This window comes from Ictidomys tridecemlineatus, chromosome 15 (assembly GCF_052094955.1).
Source record: "Ictidomys tridecemlineatus isolate mIctTri1 chromosome 15, mIctTri1.hap1, whole genome shotgun sequence".
NCBI classification, from domain to species: Eukaryota; Metazoa; Chordata; class Mammalia; order Rodentia; family Sciuridae; genus Ictidomys; species Ictidomys tridecemlineatus.
Genome location: NC_135491.1, coordinates 49,174,229 through 49,194,697, shown reverse-complemented (window position 1 = coordinate 49,194,697; position 20,469 = coordinate 49,174,229). Strand labels below are relative to the sequence as shown.

At 52.2% G+C, this 20,469-nt stretch overlaps 1 protein-coding gene across 3 annotated transcripts in view; it reads right to left on the bottom strand.

Moving 5' to 3' along the window:
• Positions 1–20,469, bottom strand: part of Vac14 (VAC14 component of PIKFYVE complex) — a 102,491-nt gene that overhangs the window by 31,738 nt on the left and 50,284 nt on the right. For all 3 annotated transcript variants that reach the window (XM_040278785.2, XM_078032646.1, XM_005318403.4), the window contains exons 13-14: positions 19,676–19,832; positions 9,119–9,251 (exon numbers count right to left, since the gene is read on the bottom strand). In XM_040278785.2, coding sequence (XP_040134719.2) covers positions 9,119–9,251; positions 19,676–19,832 — 290 coding nt within the window. The remainder of the gene's footprint in view (positions 1–9,118; positions 9,252–19,675; positions 19,833–20,469) is intronic.

Here is a 20,469-nt window from a genome sequence, read left to right as displayed (position 1 = left end):
GGCAACAGGGAGAAGAGGTCTCTGTGGGGACTGTCAAAAGAGAGCAGTTTCTTTCTGAACGAGGGTCCTGGCTGCCAGATCTGGGGCCCTGCTCCAGTATGGAAACCTGGAGACATGGGCTCTTGTCTCAGAGAGGGCAATAGCCACTGTACCTCTCTGAGAAGGACAACATGAACTTGTAGGGTCTTTCAGCCTGGATTCTGGGCAGGTGGACCCTGCCACTGCTTCTCAGCAGGATAGGTGATATAGTTTGGATATGAGGTGTTCCCCAGAAGCTCTGGTGTCAATGTAGGAATGTTCAGAGGTGAAACAATTAGGTTATGAGAGCTGTAACCTAATCAGTCCATGCTAGTTTGGAAGAGGTGGGTCACTGGGGGGAGGGTTCAGTGTCCCTGCAGCCTCTTCCCCTTTCTCTTTTGGCTTCTTGGCCACCATAAAAGCAGCAATGCTCCTCCACCATGCCCTTCGGGCCAACATGGAGGCCTTGCCTTGGGCTCAGACAATGCAGTGGCTTATTATGTGAACCTCTGAAACCATGAGGCAAAATACACTTTTCTTCCTCTCAGTTTTTTTTTTTTTTTTGGTACTGGGGATTGAACTCAGGGACGCTCAACCACTGAGCCACATCCCCAACCCTATTTTGTATTTTATTTAGAGACAGGGTCTCACTGAGTTGCTTAGTGCCTTGCTGTTGCTGAGGCTGGCTTTGAACTTGCAATCCTCCTGTCTCAGCCTCCCGAGCCACTGGGATCATAGGCGTGCGCCACCCTTCTTGGCTCAGTTGTTCTTGTCAGGCTTCTGGTCACAGTGAAGAGAAGCTGACACATAGTGAGACCCACAGTGCCAGTACAGACGAGCACCTGGCTTTGAACTTGTGTGCTGGCACTCACAGCAGATGTTTCCCACCATATCTGTCCTGCTCCCTTCTCACACCCAAGACTAAGGTCCTGACAGAGGAATCCTTAGCTCTGGGTTCTCTGTATGGCTACAGAGAACTGCTACAGATCCCAAGATTGGTACCAGGGCATTCAAAAGACGTGACAATAGTGACAAAAGTCACAGAGCAAACCCTCCGTTCTCCTGAGTGCTGAAGCAGAAAACTTCTATAGAAAGTTCCACTGTCTACTCCAGATCCCAAGCGCCTCCTTGGTGGGCCATCCCATCCTGGGTTATGAAGAGGCATTTGGCCTATCCAGTACCCTTCCCTGTGACTTCCTCTGTGGTTGTCATCTGAGGTAGAATTTAGCACTCTGGTTCACCCAAGCCAGGCCCCTCCACAGGTCACTATCACCAGTGCTCCAAGATAGGAACCCTCCTTGTATGTAGAAGGGGCAGTTGGTCTGGAGGGCTTTCCACAAATGCATGTAACCCTTGTATTTTTCTGAAGTCAGGGGCCAGGGTGTGGGGGTTCTGTGACCCCTGTGACTATCTGCTGAAAGCAACCACTTGTGGGGTGAGAAGGGAGGACCTCATAGGGGGGTCTCTAAGGGCATCGCTGGGAAAACTATGCTGACATGATACCAGAATTAAAGGAAGAGCTTCCTGAGAAATACACTGTACAATGGATGGACAGGATACTCTCTGCAGCTGTCTTTCCAGAAGGAGGTATCAAGCACTTGGAAACTCAGGACACCCATTTGTCTTCTTGGCTCTGACAGACACAGCCCTATCCCAAGGAGGCAGAAGGACGGAAAACAACTTCTAGAGGCCAAATCCAAACCTATTGCTAGTTTCTTAAAAAGAGACTACATTATGATACACTTTAGCTACTTGCTAATTCCTCAAGCTGTCTGAGTTACCAATGTTAAAACTTTCCAAGTTTCCTGGCATCCTTAGGTAAAGTATAAACAGTCATATCCAGAGAGTGCTGCAGGTTCCATCTGGAAACAAACTCCAAGCTTCAGAAAGAAATTTGTTATCAAGTTCTCAGCTCCTGACAATCACCCCCCTGGCCCTGCCAGCAGCCTGAGCTATGGGCTGGGGGACTGATGCCTCTTAGATGTGTAGACTACAAAGTAAGTGCTCTAAGTGGGAGGCTGGAGAGAGGCCAAGCAGGTGCCAGCATCCAAGTTGCGAAGAATCCAATACTGCATATCCATGGGGTGTGTGTGGGGTCCACATTGAGGACTCTCCCACCAACCCAAAGCCAAGCCCTCCCCTCAATGCACAGGAGCTCCTGCAAACAGGGAAATAGCTTGCTTAGGCAGAGCTTGGCTGCTTGGGCTGTGGTGACAGGGGTCACCCTGAAGGACATGGCCTTTCCCTGCCAAGCTCACCTTGGTCTCTAACATCCCACAGTCCTGCTCAAAGTAAATGGATGCTTGAAACACAGGACGCTGCCCTTTGAAGCTCCTGGGCTTCCAGAGCACACTGTGCAGGACTCCCTCTGGCTAGCACTCCACTCCTCCCACGGGGCCCCAGGAGGACCTAATTAATCCCAGCCTGGCCTAACGAGGCCCATCACATGTGGTTTCTATTTTCCAGAAGAAAAGACAGGGAGTGCCAGTGTGTGCACTGTTGTGGGGACTGCTTGGAGGAGGCAGAGCAAAGCCAGCGACCTGCCGAAGGCCCTCAGCCCTCCCTGGTCAATGAAGAGCAGGAGGGCCCAACCTCAGATGGCATGGCGAAGTGATAGATGTTAGTCCTCTGGATTGGAGATAATGGCTATGCAGACTGGGTCAGGGTTCCTTTATTTCACCCCTTGCATCTTTTACCTTGGAGGGCAGGACCTTTCCTCCTGGGAAGTCATTCCAGCATGTCATCAGGGCCTTCAGGGCCTCCTGCCATTCACATGTGCACAGCATTGCCTCCAATTAGCAGACAGGAAGCCCAGGGCTGGTTGGAAAATGGCTACTGCTCATGCTCCCCCTTGCTGCCTTGCATCGAAACAAAAGCCCCCAGCCCTTGCGTCTGGGGTGGGGGCAAGGCTGGGGAAAGTTCCAGAAGATTCATGCAAGGAGCTGGGCAGACACCTTAATTAAAGCTGGCAGGAAGAGAGGTTTCTTCCAAGAGGGAAGTAAGACATTCCTAGGAAGAATTCCTCTAGCTCCATTCAATGTCCTGTTTCCTTTCCTTAGCTGGGGACCCAATCAATAAGGCTGCAAACTAATAAAAGATCAAAAACCCAGATGCATTCTGGGTAGAAATCAAGGCTTCTTCTAGCAGGCAAATTCAGGTTAGTGTGTGTTTGCCACAGCAATTTACTGAGCAATGAATGCAGAGGAAGAGAGCTGGACCTCTCAGACACTTTTTGTGAGCTGGGGCCCAGGGGCAAAGCAAGCTTTTCTGAAAGGCCGATTTAACCAAGCCCCAGTCTGGACACTTAACTCCATTTTGCCTTCCATTAGTATTAGCACAATAGGTTTTTGGTGGGCTGGCCAATGCCCTGGTCAGGTGAGGTGGAGCGTTCAAAGACTCACAGGCTGAAGGTGGTGTCCCCAGGAAAAGGGACTCCAGAGCCTGGAAAGCCTGGGAGGATGCCAGGGTGTGAGGAGGACGCTAGCCCACATGGGCTGCAGAAGGTCCAACGCCAGCAAAGTGGAACTTCCCAATTATGGCATGAAAGGGCTGCTTCTCCTGAGGCCCTCCTTCCTAGTCCCTGCAATTACAAACAAGACCAGTTCCTACTGGCTGCCCCGCTCGCCACCCACCTCAGTGGCCAGGCAACTCCCTGCTCCTCCTTGTCCTCTTCTTCCCAACACAAGGGCTCTTATGCGAACCCAGGACATTGGCAGGGTAGTACAAGTACAACCATGTATTAGGGATTGTGTGAATACTTGTGGAATGGAAGAGGCTGCCATGCCTACCTGCACCAGAGGGGAGACAGCAGGACCTGAATAAACCAGAAGCCTTATCTCTGGGCTTCTCTGGGTTGGGGTTTCAGGAAGGAAGTCCCATGACCTCCTCCTCTTTCCCACTTGGGCCCCAGCTCACCCTCTCCGGATGCCTGCCTCATCTTAGGAGTGCGCCTTTCCCTGGGAGCGTGCTCGGGACTCATCTACCATCAACTGGGCCAGCAGGGTCGCAGCCCTCGCATTCACAGCACACAGTGCTTGTTAAAAATGAAAGCATTCTCTGGCAAAGTGCTCTTTGCAAGGCAGCAGGGAGGAAGAGGAGGGGAAGAATGCACAGTTGATGAAGCCAAGGGACGCTGGCCAGAGGGCCGCGTTGGCAGGCAGAGTGGAGTGTCTTCAGACTCACTACTTCCCCGCACAGAAGCAGGCTTGTAAAGATCACAGCTGCTGGGTTACGCCGGAGTTCATATCACAGCTTATCAAAGAGGCTGGGTTTTCTCCCTCCTCTCCTTTTCTCCTGGGTATAAGTGGGGTGGTTCACAGGCAGACAAGGCCTGGGCTTGTTCTGCCGGCATTAGCATGGAGGGTGGGAAGAGGCTGGAGGAGGGCAATGCACACCAACACCTACTTTGGGCAGAGTTGGTTTAGCAGGGCTGGGAAGGGTGCTGGTGGGTGCCTGGGTCCCGGGGCAGCAGAGCTGACTCTCATGCAGAAGGTCCAATAATCTTACTCTCTCATGTGGGTCTGGTTTTCTCTCCCTACAGACCACAAGGGGAGGTAGAGGCCATGGTGTGTCAGAGGCTGGACAACAGCGCCCTTCATCAAACTCTGCCAGCACTGGGGCTGGAACCGCACTGATCTTACTTAAGCCCCCTGCAAAATAACAAGGTAGCCACCGTTATCGTCTCTATTTCTTGAACACAGCAGGAAGGCCTTGGAAATAGGTCACATGGCTACAGAAGGGAGGAACTGGGGTTTGACTCTGGAAACCATACACTTTCTTCCTCAGGCTATGAGGGGCTCTTGGGCAGGAGTGGGGGTGCAGCACCAGCCTCCTCACAGTACTCTGCTCCACATGTCCCATCTTCTCCCAGTCGTGGGCATGGCCTCAACTACCTGCATGTAGCCCAGGGAAGGCCTGGAACTGGAACAGGTTTCCAGGGTCTCAGAGATATGGGCTTTCCCAACTTTAACATACATCTAAACTGTTGTGACAGCTAAATAAGGAGGCCATGTGGACAGAGGGATGTCTAGCTCACTAAGGTCTAGGGGGTCTGGGTGTTCTATCCCTGGCTCCACACTGAGGTATAGCCTGGGAAAGCTGTGTGGGGAGAGGCAATGCTCTCAGTTCCTGAGGGAAATCATACAACTCACTCAATGCCAAGAACCTCCCCAGATATTGGTCTTCCAAGAGCTGTGGACATTTGTCCTTCTGCAGATGGCAGCCACTCCTAGGCCTTGTGCTAAACACATTACTGCACAAATAACAGCTTCTAACTTGTTTGCTGGAAAATTACTCTCTTTCTCTGTTCAAACTTGGTGGGTGAGTGCAATCTTGGTAGGTGAGTGAAGCAAACTAACAGCTACAGGAGAGGGTTGAGAAACCATTCACTGCATTCTTTATCAGGCCTGCGGCTTCACTGAAGCAGTTGGTATGTACCGTCAGTATACCCCCTTTTAAAGCCATCAGCAGTAAAGGACATGAAATGGAGAAGCAAGACAGCAGGCTGACACCTCCAGAGCTCTACCTGCCTCAACGTCCCCGAAGGGCCTAGCCCCTGTAGGACCACAAAAAGAGGAGACAGGGGGCTCATGTCTGTGAGCCTTCCTCTGCCTCCAATGCTGGACTGGGAGTCCACACTGGGTGCCCAAGACAGTATCCAGGAGCTGGTCATCAGTGGTAGGCATGCTGGCTTAGCAGGTAGCAGTCCCCGGGCCGGCCTGGCCCTCTAAGGAATGTGAGGCAGGTGGCTGTCAGCAGTAACACATACTGACTGCTGCAGGCTACTTTTGGGGGATGGCAAACTAGACAGCTGGGGTAAAGGCCTAGGAGAGACCCAGTCCTTTGTGAGGGCTCAGCTGCAAGGTTCCACCTGTCTTGGACCACTGGATTCTTTGTGCTAAAGTGCCAGGGCTAAGAGACCCTCTGTGCTTGTACTAGAGAGTCAGTGAGGCCTGGACTGGAGACCAGTCTTGATGCCTTCTGAACCTAGTCCCTGAGGGGTCTGAGCCATCAACAGTCAGTGACGGCCATGCTGGATACACCGAGCCCCTACACCGAGCCCCTAGAAGAACAAGGAGGAAGGGCCCATTGGCCTTGGTCCCAGGGAGTCCTGGCATGTAGCTGTTCAGGGCCTCCTGAGGCACCAGACTCTGCCATCTCCCACAGAGGGACAAAGTGGTGGTTGCTGAATTATTAGCAGAGTGCAAGAGTTTGCAGCCCAGCTCCAAGCGAGCCCAGTCGACACACTGGCTTCTCTCCTTTTCCCTTTTGCAAAGAGGATTCCCATCAGCCCAAAACCTTGCTGCCTTGGAATCTGCAAATGGGAACATGGCAGTGGCCTGGCTATCAGCTTCATGGAGCCTGGGGCCCCAAGTGGGTGAGGAGGATGCCCAGTAATGTCCATTTTACCTGCAGCTCTGCTCTTGTGGTTTTGGGGTGCTGGTTACCACCCTGAGCTCCCCATTCACACACTTCTAATGGTATGTGAGGCCAGGATGGGTGGAAAAACCCAGACCAGCCCTGTCCCCAGAGAGGAAGCTGGCTGCACCTGCCCTCTTCAAAGGTCTCTCTCCCTTACTTGGTTCCCTGAAAGTCTGCCAGACAGGGACTGTTTGTCCAGAGTGCTAACACTCTGCAGTGTGGAAAACCACAGAAAATTAACTGTCACTTATGTGGGAACAGACAGCCGTTTTTTGGTGGCAGGATCTTTCATATCACATCTAAAGTGATAGGATATCCCCGTCCAAATGTGGGGATAGAATAACTGTGTACTTCTTCTTTTGGCCAAGAAGGTTAAGAATACATTTCTGTCTCTCTGTAACAATGGTTCTTGATCAGGGTGATTTTATTCCCCAGGGGATATTTGGCAATGTTTGGAGACTAGTTTTTGAGGGGGCAGTGCTGTGGATTGAACCCAGGGCCTTGAGCATGCTAGGCAAGTACTCTACCATTGGGCTCTACCCCCACCTTTTGGACATTTTTAATCATCCCAACTGGGTGGGGGCAGGTGCTACCAGCTTCCAGCGGGTAGAGGTCAGGGATGCTGCTAAAGGTCATACAGTACACAGGACGGCCCCTACCACAAAGAACTACCTGGCTCCAAATGCCCACAGTGCTGAGGTTGAGAATCCCTGCTTTAGAAGAGCTCAGAGAACAAAGGGCAACGACAGGGACATCCTTTGTGTGGGGTGATCATCAGAAGCCCCTTCCTCCTGCTGTGGTCCTACCATTCTTCTTTTAGTCCCCTTCAGGAATCATTTCTTTGGCTCCATCCCCAGGGTGCCCTCAGCTCCACACGAGGTCCCTGACTAGCCTGAGGTTCTCCTCCCAGCAGGCAAACTTCTCCATCAGGTTTCTCCTGGCCCCTCCATTTCTTGTCTTCCACTCCTTCAGCTCATCCATAGCCGAGGAGGCTCCTGGGCCAGCTCCCAGAAGATGCTCTTTGGGCCTCATCTTCCCTTCCTGCCTCATCAGCCCCCTCTTTCCCCTGCTTCCTGCTGCCCTTCTGGCCCTTCCTCTCAGCTTCTGGTTCTGGTTTCTCCTCTTTTCCCCCGCCATTACATACCGACGCTTCTTAGGGCTCAGTCTCAAACTCCTTCCCTTCTCACTTGGCCTCCTCTTACTCCTGCAAGTAAAAGCTCCACAAAGCCAGAACCATCTAGAACAGTACTTTGCACAGGGTTGGTGTATCAGGAAATATCTGTTGACTATGTCATCAATTTCCAGTTTGACCTTGGGTCTAGGTCTCCCTTTGGAGAACCAGGTGCACTAAATTGCTTCTTCAATATCTTTCTTTTGATGTTCCCAAAGCAATTCAAACTCAAACATGTCACGACCCTCCTCGCTCACTGGTACTCTCCTGAGGCTCCCACCTCAGACACTGGCAGCGCCATCCAGCGGTTCACACCAGGGACCTGCATGTTAGTCCTGACACTTTGCCCTTGCTCCCTCCTGCAATCAGTCCCCAGTCAATCACACATGCTCCTAACTGCATCGCCTACTGCTTTCTATTGCCTGACAAGTTGTCACAGTCTCATTTGGACAATAGCTTCCCAAGTGGTTTCCATCCATCTTGGTCCCTCCAGACCTTTCTCCCCAGCAACAAGGCAATCTTTCAAGTCAGAGAGCTGGTCACATCTCTCCTCTGTCCTTTCCCTGGCTTCCCACTGATGTCTGGGTGACATCCCTAATCCTTGGTATGGCCTACAAGGCTAGGTCCCCATCCCTCTTGCTGTCTGGCTTACAGCAAAATGAGCTCCCTTGTGCACTTCCTGTGCAGGCTGGGCTTCTGTTAGCCCTGCTCCCCAAGTGTCCTGGACCATTTTACATTTTAATAACTCCACCATACCAGGGTTCTGGGTGGTGGTCAGGAGGAAAGCCCAGGCACCTTCTTTTTAAAGATTCTTCAGTGTTCTGACATGCAGGGCTGAGAACCACTGCTACAGAGCATCCAGGGCCATTTGGACTGTTCTCTACCTGGTTTGATTGGAGAGCCTGGAGGAATTTGTGCCCCTAATTTAGCTTTCAATAGCCTGAAGTTCACTGGGTCACTTCTTGTGACCCTGCTCTTTGAAGCTGAATGTGAGACGAAGGGAATCCCAGTCATGCAGCCAGTGATGACAGTTCTTGGCTAGTGACAACAGTTCTCAAGGTCTGAGCCCCTGGGGCTGGAACCCTGACTGTCCTGGGCTAGGATCAGATGACTCAAGAACCTGGCTCCACCAATCCGGCCAAATCCCATATTGGTGGCTGGGCTGCCAGCACAGCCGTGTGTCATGCTCCATCTGGCTCACCTATTTTCCTTTCCAAAGACTGACAACGGCATTGAGGGAGAAGATATTTAACTTAAAGAGAAAACAGCATCTTGACAAGCAAAAACTTAATTTGTTTTCTTTTCTTTTTTTTTTAAAAGAAATGTCAGTGATGACCTGCCTGATTGTCAGTGGTACCAGCAACACAGCATGAAGGGAAACCTTTGTTTCTTTTAAGAACACACATAAAGGTCAGGAAAGGAAGGAGCGAGAGGAAAGAGGTGGCTGCTTTGACATCTCAAAATGCAAAGCCATGGCCCTGTGGGGAGGAGAAGGCAGGCAGGGCTGACCTGATGATGAAAGGGCCTCTGACCTCCAGGAGCTTCCGTTCACTGCTGAACCTCTGGAGAAGGTTGATCATGAACTTATAAAAGTAGGAGTTCATGGTGGGAGTGGAAGGAGAACATTCTAAGCCTTTGGTACCTGTAGAGAAAGGGACAGAGCCAGGGTTTATTCTGATAATGTGTTCACAGGGTGATGAGTCTCGTACAGAACAAATAATTGCAAATGCCCCAAAGGGGGTGGATGGGGGGCTGTCTGTGGGTAACAAAATGAGAGAAAATCGCCAAAGGGCCACAGATTGTCAGAAAAAGGAAAGGACCAAAGGAATTTGAATAAGACATATCTTTGCTTCCTGCAAAATGTACCCATTTACTCTCCACTCCTCTATCCAATCTCAAAACATGTAGTGAACTTTAAAAAAATTTTTTTTTCTTAGTTGTAGATGGACACAATGCCTTTGTTTTATTTACTTATTTTTATGTGGTGCTAAGAATTGAACCCAGTGCCTCACTCCTTCTACGCAAGGGCTGTACTGCTGAGCTACAACCCCAGGCCCTGTAGTCAACTTCCTAATGTGTAAGGCCCTACCAGGTACTGTGACTTTTTAAAAAGCAAATATCTACTCATCATCCTAATAAGTTAGATAAACTTAGGGTTTACTATGCTCAGTCAAGGACAATGACAAGAGAATGGAGGAGTAAGGCAGGTACATAATTTTAGTGGTCAACAAACCTAGCAAAACTAAGAGGCAGGGGGTATGGGGGCAGGAAAGACGGTGGAATGTGATGGACATTATTACCCTAGGTACATGCGTGACTGCACATATGGTGCGAGGCTACATACATTGTGTACTGAGAAATGAAAAGTTGTGCTGCAACTGTGTATAAGGAATCAAAATGCATCCTGCTGTCATATATCCTAATTAAAATAAAAACAAAGAGGCAAAACCCAAACTCCCTTCCCAGTGATACTTGAGAAAAAATAAGTGGTGTACATGCCAGGAGATTAAAGACAGCCAACAGTGCAAAGTATTTTAATCTGCACTATTAATTCCAGGACATTTTTAATCACTCCCCAAAGAAACCTTGTACCCAGTAGCAGTCTCCCGTTTTCTCCTCCTCCAGGTCCTGGAAAGCACTACTTTCTCTCTATAAACTTGCCTCTTCTGGACATTTTGCCCATTTAAATGGAACCCTACAGTATGTGGCTTCTTTCACGCAGCATATTTTCAAGGTTCACCTTTATTGTAGCATGTTCTTCGTCCATTTTTATGGCCAAATGATAGTACATTGTATGGACACACTATATTGTTGGCCTACTCATAAGTTGGTGGACGTTGGATTCTTTCTACTTTTTGGCTCTTATGATGCTGCTATGAACATTCATTTTCAAGCTTTTGCTTGAGCATATTTTCATTTCTTGGGTGTATATCTAGCAATGGAACTGCTGGGTCACACAGTTGCTCTGTTTAACTTCCTGAGGGCTGTCCTATTTTATACCCCCACCAGCCATGCAGGAGGTGTGTCGTTTCTCCTTCCCAACAGCCATCTTGGTGTTGGGAAGTGGGATCTCATTATGGTTTTGATTTGCATTCATCTAATAACTAATAATGTTTGTGCGTTTATTGTCCATGTGACTAATTTTTTTAATATTTATTTTTTAGTTTTTGGCAGACACAACATCTTTGTTGGTATGTGGTGCTGAGGATCGAACCCGGGCAGCACACATGCCAGGCGAGTGCGCTACTGCTTGAGCCACATCCCCAGCCCTATGTGACTATCTTGTCTGGAGAAATGTCTACTCAATTCCTTTGCTCATTTTTAAGTTGGGTTATTTGTCTTTTTATTATTGAGTTTCAAGAGTTCTTCATACACTGGATACAAGTTGAGCCACTTATCAATTATGATTTATAAACATTTTCTCCTATTTTGGGGACAGTCTTTTAATTTTCTTGATAGTGTCCTTTGGAAGTACATGAAATTAAAAACAATTTTTTTTTTGGTGGCACTAGGAACTGAACCCAAGGCCTTGTGTATATTAGGCAAGTGCTCTACTACTGAGCCACATTCCCACAAAATTTTAAATTTTGGTTAAGTCCAGTGTATTTTTTTTAAAAATATTTTTTAGTTGTCAGTGGACCTTTATTTTATGTATTTATATGCGGTGCTGAGAATCACCCAGTGCCTCACACATGCTAGGCAAGTGCTCTACCACTAAGCCACCACCCCAGGCCCCCAGTGTGTCTTTTTTTCTTTGGTTGCTCATGCTTTGTTGCCCAAGGCATGTGGAGCCATCGCTCTCTCAGGTCCAGGAGCCCTGTGGGAATCACAGCTCTCCCTGCACCAGGGAAGGGGTGACCATGCATTGGCACAGGTTGTCAGATGTGGGGTCTCTGTGGAATAGCTCCCAGAAGCATTGACCCAAGATACAATAGAGCCATGTGCAGAACCATCCAGAACATTACAGGTGAGTCACACAGAGGTGCCTCTCTCTATGGCTGACTGTTAGGTACAGTGGCCAGAGAGTGGCAGTAAAAACGCTCCTCCCAGGAGTTGTGTCTTGCTGTTGAGCTCACACTTGCCTTACAGGGAAGCAGCTGGGAACTAGAAAAGACCTTTTTCTGTTCAGTGTTTCCCAGCTGTGGATTACTCTATGAGGATTTCTCACGAGGGGCCACACCTCCAAATCTGACTGCCCCTCCCAGACAATCCCTTGAGCTGTGTCACAGGCCCGCTCTGAGTGGGGAGCCCAGCTCAAGGGCAGGTTTTGTATAACTTCCTGCTGTTTGGACTGCTTTGTTCTGGGTCCCTGCTTGGGGCAGCCTGGCTGGGAAGGTCCTGAGTGATTCTGGAATGGGAAACAGTCTCCGCTCCCTGGCCCAGAGGGGCTGTTTGCAGAATCATGTGTCACATTCTTATAGATCGAGTTACCCTAGGCCCAGCTGGGGCTGATCCCTGAAGAGGTGGTTGTGGGCCCAGCTGTTGAGGCAGCCCCATACCATTCTCCGCACAGGAGATGAATTTGAAGGACCATGATGGCTGCTGGAGAGCACGCTGTATGCCCCATGTGTTGCAGCAGGTACCTGTGGACTGAAAGCCAGGTAACAGCAGGCTTCACTCAGGTGCACACCTGTGAGCGCCTCTTGTGTCCCTGTCCCCTTCCTGGTTTTCTATGTGCACCCCCTGGCCCATCCCATTTCTATGGCCACTTAAGGCTCCCAAGAATTTTAAAGGACAAAGGGACCAATGTAGGGAGTAAAGAACTGGGATAGGGGCACCTGGGGCCGGAATCTATTCCTAAGGAGCTAGGTGCCCAGGGCAGGCCCTAGGGAGAGGTGCCGGCCTGTTGCAGCCTCACAGGGGCAGCAGGAAGAATCAGGAATGACCTTGGTCTCCTTATTTATAAGTGCTGGCAATTAAGAGCCCCTATTCAGTGAGACAAAATGCACTGCACTGGGCCTGGGGCCTTCCAAATAAATGGTGGTTGCTTTTATTAGCAAATATCTCCTCTCTTAGAGTACTCCACGGGGCAGACTACTTTCCTTCCCTGATCCCCACCATGGAGGACTGGAGGTGGGGGGGATAGTCTGGAAATGCCTGAGTGGGGAAACTTCAGATTTGGAACAAATTCATGGTGCTCTGTTGTGATGCTGCAAGGAGTAAGACAGGGAGTCACCTGTGACCTCCCAACTCTACACCCAGGGAAGGAGATCAGTAAACCCCTCTCCCCACCACTGACAGATTGGCTACAGTTGCCAGGAAAGAAGGCCTGGGCTGCTGTGGACACATCTTTGCTCTCCTTACCACAGCTCCCACTCTGGGCCAAAAATGTACTTCCAATATCTAGACTCACCGTGGCCCTTAGCTGGAGGAGGAGCAGTACAGCCACACGGAGGAAGGCCCACCAAGCCCTTCATGCTTTCCCAGAGCAGCAGCCACTGGGGAAGCATGTAAGACTCAGCCCTTGTGGTGCTCCCACTGTCAAGACTAAGAATAGCAAGCAGCTGAGCGCACCCTGACCAGGGCCATGAGTGAGCCTCAGCTGATAGGCCAGGGTGTGGTGGGAGCTGTAGGGGTGATGCCCAGGGCGTAGTCTGCATGGCCTTTTGCAATCTAGGATTCCACCTGCTGGAAAGACCACTGCCTGGAGAGAAGGAGTGGCCCAGGACAAGGCTGGGGGTCCTTCTGCAGTGGGAAGAGGTGGGGTCTGTATGGCTGGATAAGGAAGGAAGTGATTTCAGTGCTCATCAGGGTCAGGGTGAGGGCCTGGGAGATTGCTCCCAACCTCAGTTTCCCTTCGCCCAGCCATCCCTCTGGCCTCAGTGGTCTTCAGGCCTGGCTGACTTTAGATGGAACCTGAGAAAGAGTTCTCAGCCAGGGCTGCAGGCTGGGGAGGAGGGGCTGAGGCGGAGAGAGCTCGAACTCATCCAGGACTGTTATTCCAGGAACGCTAGGCCTCTCGACTATGCTAATTTCCGCCTCACTGCAGCCTGCTCCTCCTGGGGGAGCTCAAGCGCCTTTACCGGCCCCTCCCGCCCACCTCTGGCTCTGGCTCATCCAGACACATGGCTCACAGTGCTCCTTCGGGGCTAGGTGTTGCACGTGCTTGAGGAAAGGGAGAGTTCAGGGTCAGGGACAGCGGCTCAGGTTCCCAATTCAGAGTGTGCCTTTGATTGCCCAGTCCAAGAATCTAAGAGGCTGTGCTTAGGTGGCATAAGTGACAGCACAGTCTTGCAGGCACATGGGAGAGTGAGTGAGTTGCCCTGGTGGGACCAGAGGGCAGAGGAGGAGAGGGGCCAAGGAGAATAGGTTTCCATTCCCTGATCCTGTGGAGGATGGGGTTGTGAAGAAGTGCACAGCCCCTCAGCTGAACAGATCTGCCTTCAATTTCTGGTGCGGGCAAGCAAGGAGCCTGCTGGGCTCTGGCAGGAAGTTCACGTGACCGGCTGGCTGCCCAGGGGCACACAGATGCTGTTGGGAGCCCTCAGTATACACAACCAGGCTGGTGGGGTGGTGGCTGGGGAGCCAGCCCTGCAGATGCTGCTAAGTGAAACCTGATGTGGCGACATGAGAATCTGCGGAACGTCTCACAAACAACCTTCCCTGGGATGTTTTGGATCGAGTTTTGTGGCTATGACGTGAAGGAACCTCACATGTCAGGATAAAAATAGCTCTGGCCTCAATACACAACACGAGCCACAGTTCAACAGAACCAGATGCAAACACATTAGTCGCCCGGCTCAGGCTCAGCAAGGTCCCTGCTCCATTCTCTACCCTCCCTCCCTGCTGGGGTCGGGACCATGTGCCTGGGCAGCCCCAGTGAGTGGGCATCAGGATCTGTTGCCCTGAGAATGCAGGGGAAGGGCCAGTGGCTGCTTGGAGCACCTGGGAGTTCAAGGGATCAGACCAGATCCAGGTCCTGTCACTGACCAGCAGGGTGGCAGAAGCCGTGACACCTTCTCTGAGGCCGCTTTCTCATCTGTGAGCCATCACAGGGATAAGGAGCACAGCACGACCGGGAGACTGGTATGGGACTGTGAGGGACAGGGCAGAGAAGGGGCAGCTTCCCCAAAGATCAAGTGGCTGGGAGAAAGGGAGGCCAAGTGCGGTCTTGGGTGTGTGTGGCATTTGCTGAATTACAGGGTACAAACCCTATGTCTGCACAGTCAACAGACGCAGCACCAACAGGACTCCAGGGACTTGATCTAGTAGGTGATCACTTTCTTCTCTGTGGGCTAGCTCTGCTGAGGTCAGTGAGGACAGGAGCATGGGGGGCCTCACTCACGTTCAAGGTCTTCTAGCTGCTTGGCTCAGAGTAAGATGGGAAACACAGTGGGCCAGGGAGAGGTTTCTAGCTTAGAGGGCAGTGGAGTGCCTATATAGCAGTCTGCCACCAGGAAATGGCTGCTACTGCTACAGATCGAGGGCTGGGGCCAAGGGTAGCACTGGATGGAGGGCGAGGGGGCAGCTAGGGAAGCCTCAGACCAATCAAGGTCACAGGCTTGGCAGCCAGGGCATGGGGGGACACCTTCCTGGGCAGCGGTGCTGGGGAACCTCCTCTCGTAGCTGGTGAGGTGTCTGCCTTCCCTCATTTTAATGAACCCCAAAAAGAGGGTGCTGACCTGTGCTGAGCACCTGTGACTTGAGTAGGGCACCCAAATCACCTGGTGAGCCTGGTAAAATAAGCCTCTGGGAAGCGGGGGTGGCCGGACTGTTTGCATTTCTGAAGAGTCCGGACCACTGGGGAGCAACCGAGAAGCAGGGCTGTAAGAGGTCACAGCCAGGAGGAGACAGGTGCCAACTCTACCACCCACCCAGGCAAGCAAGAGCGAGCTGGTACACAGCCTTTGTGGGAGGACCACTGGAGCTGGCCCAAGCCCGCGGGAGATCTCGTAACACACAGGGCAGAAGCCAAAGCTGCCTCTCGGCGCAGAGTGCTTGTCTAGCCCTGTCTATGTGGATGTTCCCAGAGCCCTAAAGCAACCCGCTGCTGGGGAGGTAGTGTTGGGGAGGACACTTGCCTGAGTTCCCAGGGCACAGGTGGGAGAGCTGGAACACAGCTAGGTCCCTGCACCCACGCCCTGCCTGCTGGGGCTGAAAGGTTGTATGGGCAGAGGGCCTCTGAGGCTCGAAGAGCAATGGCAAGTCTGGGAGATGATGTGCTGTGGCCACAGCAAGTGGAGGGGACAGCAGAAGAGGAAATGAGGTGCTGCACAGTCGAAGACCAGGATGGGGGGAGGTCCCTCAAGTGGCTGTGAGGAGAGGAGTGACTCCCCAAGGAATTAACTGCCAGGCTGGGACCATGGGCTGGCACCCAGCCTAGCCCCAGGCCACTGGCCCAGGCCCTAGTGCTCCTCCCCTCAGGCAGTGGAGGTCTCCACAGCTGGCGAGGGTGGGCTTCTCATTCTCCTCTGAGCGTGGGGTTAGGAGGCCAGACTCTCAGGTCAGGCTCCGGGACCAGCACCAACGCCTGTCACAATCCTCAACTGAGGGAATGAGAAGAGTGCTGTTGCGACGAGTCAGGTGCTCACCCAGAGGAGCCACCCGTGTGAAGTGTTTGGAGCACAGCTAGGTCCCAGTGAGAGCACACCAGCACTGGGGACCACTGCTGTTACTGTTACTACTGCTATGGGGGGAAATGCCCCAAGATGACTTTCTGAATTTCTTCCAGAACTTATTCCTGCCTAGTAACAAGAAGATGCTACTGACAATTGACAACACTGGCCTGGGCTACAAGAAATGAAACTGAAAGCAGAACATTTAATTTTTGCCCATTTTTAAAACTAGAGGTGGAAATGCCTTAGGCCAGTACACTGCCATGGTGTGGTTTTATCTGACCAAGAATGGCACCATGGCAGGCAGGACAATCAGGGAAGACTGGGGTTTCAGGGCAAACATCGGTCCTGGGGTGACCTTCAGCCCCAGACTGCCACACTACTGCTGTCCTTGCTCACAGATCCTGAGGCTGTCTTGGTCTTCCCAGGCCCAGCTGCCCCCCCTGGCAGCAGGGCTGTCCTGGCCCTGGAGGACAAAGACGACACTTATTCCAGATGCCTCTTTGGTGCTGCTGAGCTTTCTGTGCAAGCTCACGACCAGGGTGGGCCTGCAGGCCTGGTCATTATTCCACCTCCCCAGAGCCTTATAGGGTCTCTGTGAACTCCCCCTAAATGGAGATGGGACAGAGAAGGAGCCTGAGCCACAGAAAACCAAGGGTTGGGAGACAGGCAAACATGGTGTCCCTCCACTATCTTTTCTTAGGGCTGGCCACCCAGGCAACCCCCCTATCACTCTTGAGGTAGCTTTTTGCTGGTGAGGAATGAGGGAAGTGGGGTGGGAGAGCTCAGACCCGGGCCTCTGCACTGGAGGGAGAGATGCTAATGCTAGGTCAGGCAAGAGGAAAATCCCAGGGGAGTGACTCTGCCTCCAGGGCGCTGGGGACCACTGCTACAGTGAATTTAGGCCAACACAGCAGCTGCCCAGGCGTGTAATGGGTCCTGCTTCCCTACCACTGCATGCGATCTGCGCCATTTGCGTTTACAGAGCAGTGTGCAGGCAGGCCATTTGGTTCCTTGCAGATGCCCTGACTTCATCTTTGCTAGGCTCCAGACTCCTTTGCCTTCCAGAAAGTCCCTTCGTGGAAGGTGGGGTGATTTCCCCTTATGAGACACAGCCCTGCATTCTGTAAGTTCTCAGAGCAGTGTCCTGGAGAGTCAGAGGAAAGCAGAATTTAGACAGGAAGAGGGGATGGCCCTGCAGCCTCTGTCCACGTGCATGTCCACATGGAAACAGACAGAAGGACCCTGCGCATGTGGGAGAAGCACTCTGGTAAGAGTAGTCAGCAGAGGCATGAGTGTACATTTCCGGCATGCTTTCTGACCCAAACACCACCCCACACATCCTTGGCGCCGGGTGTGCGCCTCCCAGGGCAGCTGAGGTGAGAGAGGGGAAAGGGCATGCTAGCTTTCCACATTCTTTTATTACTGGTTTGACCCTGACCTTTTAAAATCATGGACCTGCTTGTAATCTCTGATGCCAGCTGTGGGCTCACGTGTGTATCTGCCTGGAGGCTCTCACAGCCTTGAAGCCCACACGTGGGGCACAGGGTCAGGGCTGGTGGCTCGAGTGCTGTGCATTCTTGGCTGCAGCACTTCCCTGGTGTTCTTTCCAGAATGGAACTTCTTCCCATCTGGCATACTCAGTTGTTTTTCTATGAATTCCAAGTGTGTGCCTGGCTGATGTGAGCCAGTCTGACGGCCTTGGCGGCCTAGGGCGAGTCCACTACCTCAGGCTTCTAAGAAGCCCTCTCTCTGATCTTGGCAGGGCCAGGAGCTGGGGTTCAGGTCTCTTGGCTACAAAAGTCCCTTCAGCTCTTGTTCCCACATTGCTGCAGGGTCAGTTCTGTTGCCCTCAACACTCAACCCCAGCTCAGGGGCCTTAGCGGTTCCTGGACCATTTCTCCACTGGTCTCAACCTCTCTGTGACCAGGAGAAAGAGAAAACACACCTTACAGATGAGGGTCACCGAGGCTCCTGGGAGATCCAGGTGTCCTGCCTTTGTTTGAAGCTATGTTGCCTCACACAGGTTTCTGCTGCTGCCATGCTGAGTAGGGGAGAAGATGGCGGGGCACCTGTCTCCCGGAGAGGGAAGGCTGAGGGCTGATATAGCAACTACCATCCTGCCCTTGCTGTGATCCTCTCTCTAGGCAAGAGCCTCCTGTTCCCCTCCCTGTCTCAGCATCTCCCTACTCCCTGCTCTGTGTTCTCACACTTGACCTCTGGCATCTTTGCCATCTATCCCCAGGCCTCCAGGTTGGCTCCCACTGGCTGACCTGGGACACAGGATTGAGCATCAATTCCTATGGCAAGGGACAGGGAGTGGAAGCCCCCACAGGGGTTCTGGGGTCAGCATGAGGGAGCTGTTTCCCTGACCATGGCAGCCCAGAGGAAACCAGGCTCATGGGCAAGGAAATGACAGCATCCGGGGGAAGTGGGAGAGCGAAGCTGGGCTGCTGCTGGAGATCCTCACTCCTCTTCTAGCTTCAGGCAGCTTGAAGCCTGGGCTCCTACATGCCTTGTGCTGTAGCACTCAGGGAACCCATGGCTTTCTGTGTCACAGGGAGGAGTCTTTGGCCTCCTATGATCTGACCTGGCATGTCTGGGGTGCACGGAGGCATGTGGGGCTTTGGTGACACCCTAAACTTCTCTGGAACTGGGCCTGGTCTTTGTACCCAACGGGGCTGGGCCAGTTGGCACTAGGTGGGGCAGGTATTCTCTGGGTCTGGGACAAGTGGTCTGCAGGAGTGTAGCTGCCACTGAAATGCTCCCGAAGCTGTTGGTGCCTGATGTATGGATATCAGGACCTGATGTATGGATGTCAAGAGTGACTCAAGAACAAAGACACACCAAGGCAGACTCCCAAGATTCACTAGGTGCCTTCTTCTCATCTTGTATCCCTGGGGCATTTCCAGATAGTGTGGCTGAAGGGAGGTGTCTTCTGTGTGTGTGGGGAGGAGCTGGGTACTGAGTGGCACAGAGAGAAGAGATACCTGCTGTCTGAAAGGACAGGAAGGGTGAGCACTAGAAAACCCAGGTCACCTCCACTTCTGAGGATGGCCAGGAAACACCCAGTTGGGATTATCCTGTCTCTTTCCTGGGCTGCCTGCCATGCCAAGAGCTGTTCTGAGCTTCCCTGTGAAGGGAAAATGCCTTCCTAGTCTTCTGCCTGTGAGATCCAAGATCAAGGGCCCGACTCCTGCCCAGGTAGAGATGTTCAGTTGCCTCAGATGGTTTTGTGCTTACTCAGTGGCTCAAAAGCATCAAACGTGTAGGGAAATGAGAGAAAGGGGTTGCAAGGGTTTCTTGGTGTTGCTGGAATGTGAGCCAGAAGGCAGCAACAGGGTGAGGTCTGTCTGCCTTTGGAGGAAATGGATCACAGGTAGGAAACCTCGCACATCGGCAGAGCTTGGGGGCTCAAGAATGACAGCCCAAAGGCCCTTTAGTCCAGGAGGAGACCCAGCAATAGCATTTCATGGGTGTCTGAGGCTGGAATCCCCAAGGAAATACTTACTGGGAGTATTTAGCAGGCTGGTTTTGCCGGAGGTGGGCACCTGAAGCTCTGAGTGGTTGATCTGGAGGTCAGGGCCATCGGGTTGGCCTGGGTCATCTGTCTGGCCTGCGGGGGAGGAAGCAATTTCTGCCAACACTTCCAGATCCTTCAGGACAACCTGGGAAAACAAGTGGAAGATGAGGGGTGAGCTCTCTTCTACAAGCTGAGCTGCTGTGGTAGAGGTGAAGTCAGAGAGAGCCCCTGGAAGACATATGAGAAAGGGCCTGACGACAACTGGGCTTCCCGCCATTGTGAAAGCCACCAAGACCACGGCTAAGAAAGCACTCAGAAAAGTAATGAAGGATCGGACTGAACAGACCATGATGGCAGTGAATGAGGACTCTGGAGGAATCTGAGGCTGGCGATTACTTTTCCCAAGAGCCCTTGCCTTGGGTCCCCAGGAGATGCAGGCCTACTAGGGTGCATTAAGCACAGTGTTTCTCGGCTGGGCTGTATAAGGGGCTGACACAGCAGCCTCAGACCTGCCTATCCCTACCCACAGAACACATGGAACTGCAGAGGTGTCACTGGGCCACACAGATGCCAAGGGCCCTCCACACTTGGGGCATGACTATCGACTCAGGACTGGGGACTTTCTAATGTTCAGACAAGCTACCTTAAAAGTGTCCCTTCCTAGGCTGGGGTGGGAGATGTCTGCAGCCCTAACACTGCTCTGCATTAGGGCTGTACTGCATTCCTGCATCTGAGCCTTCTGCCTTTGGTAGGTGGACAGTCGGCTAGACCAATCACTAGCA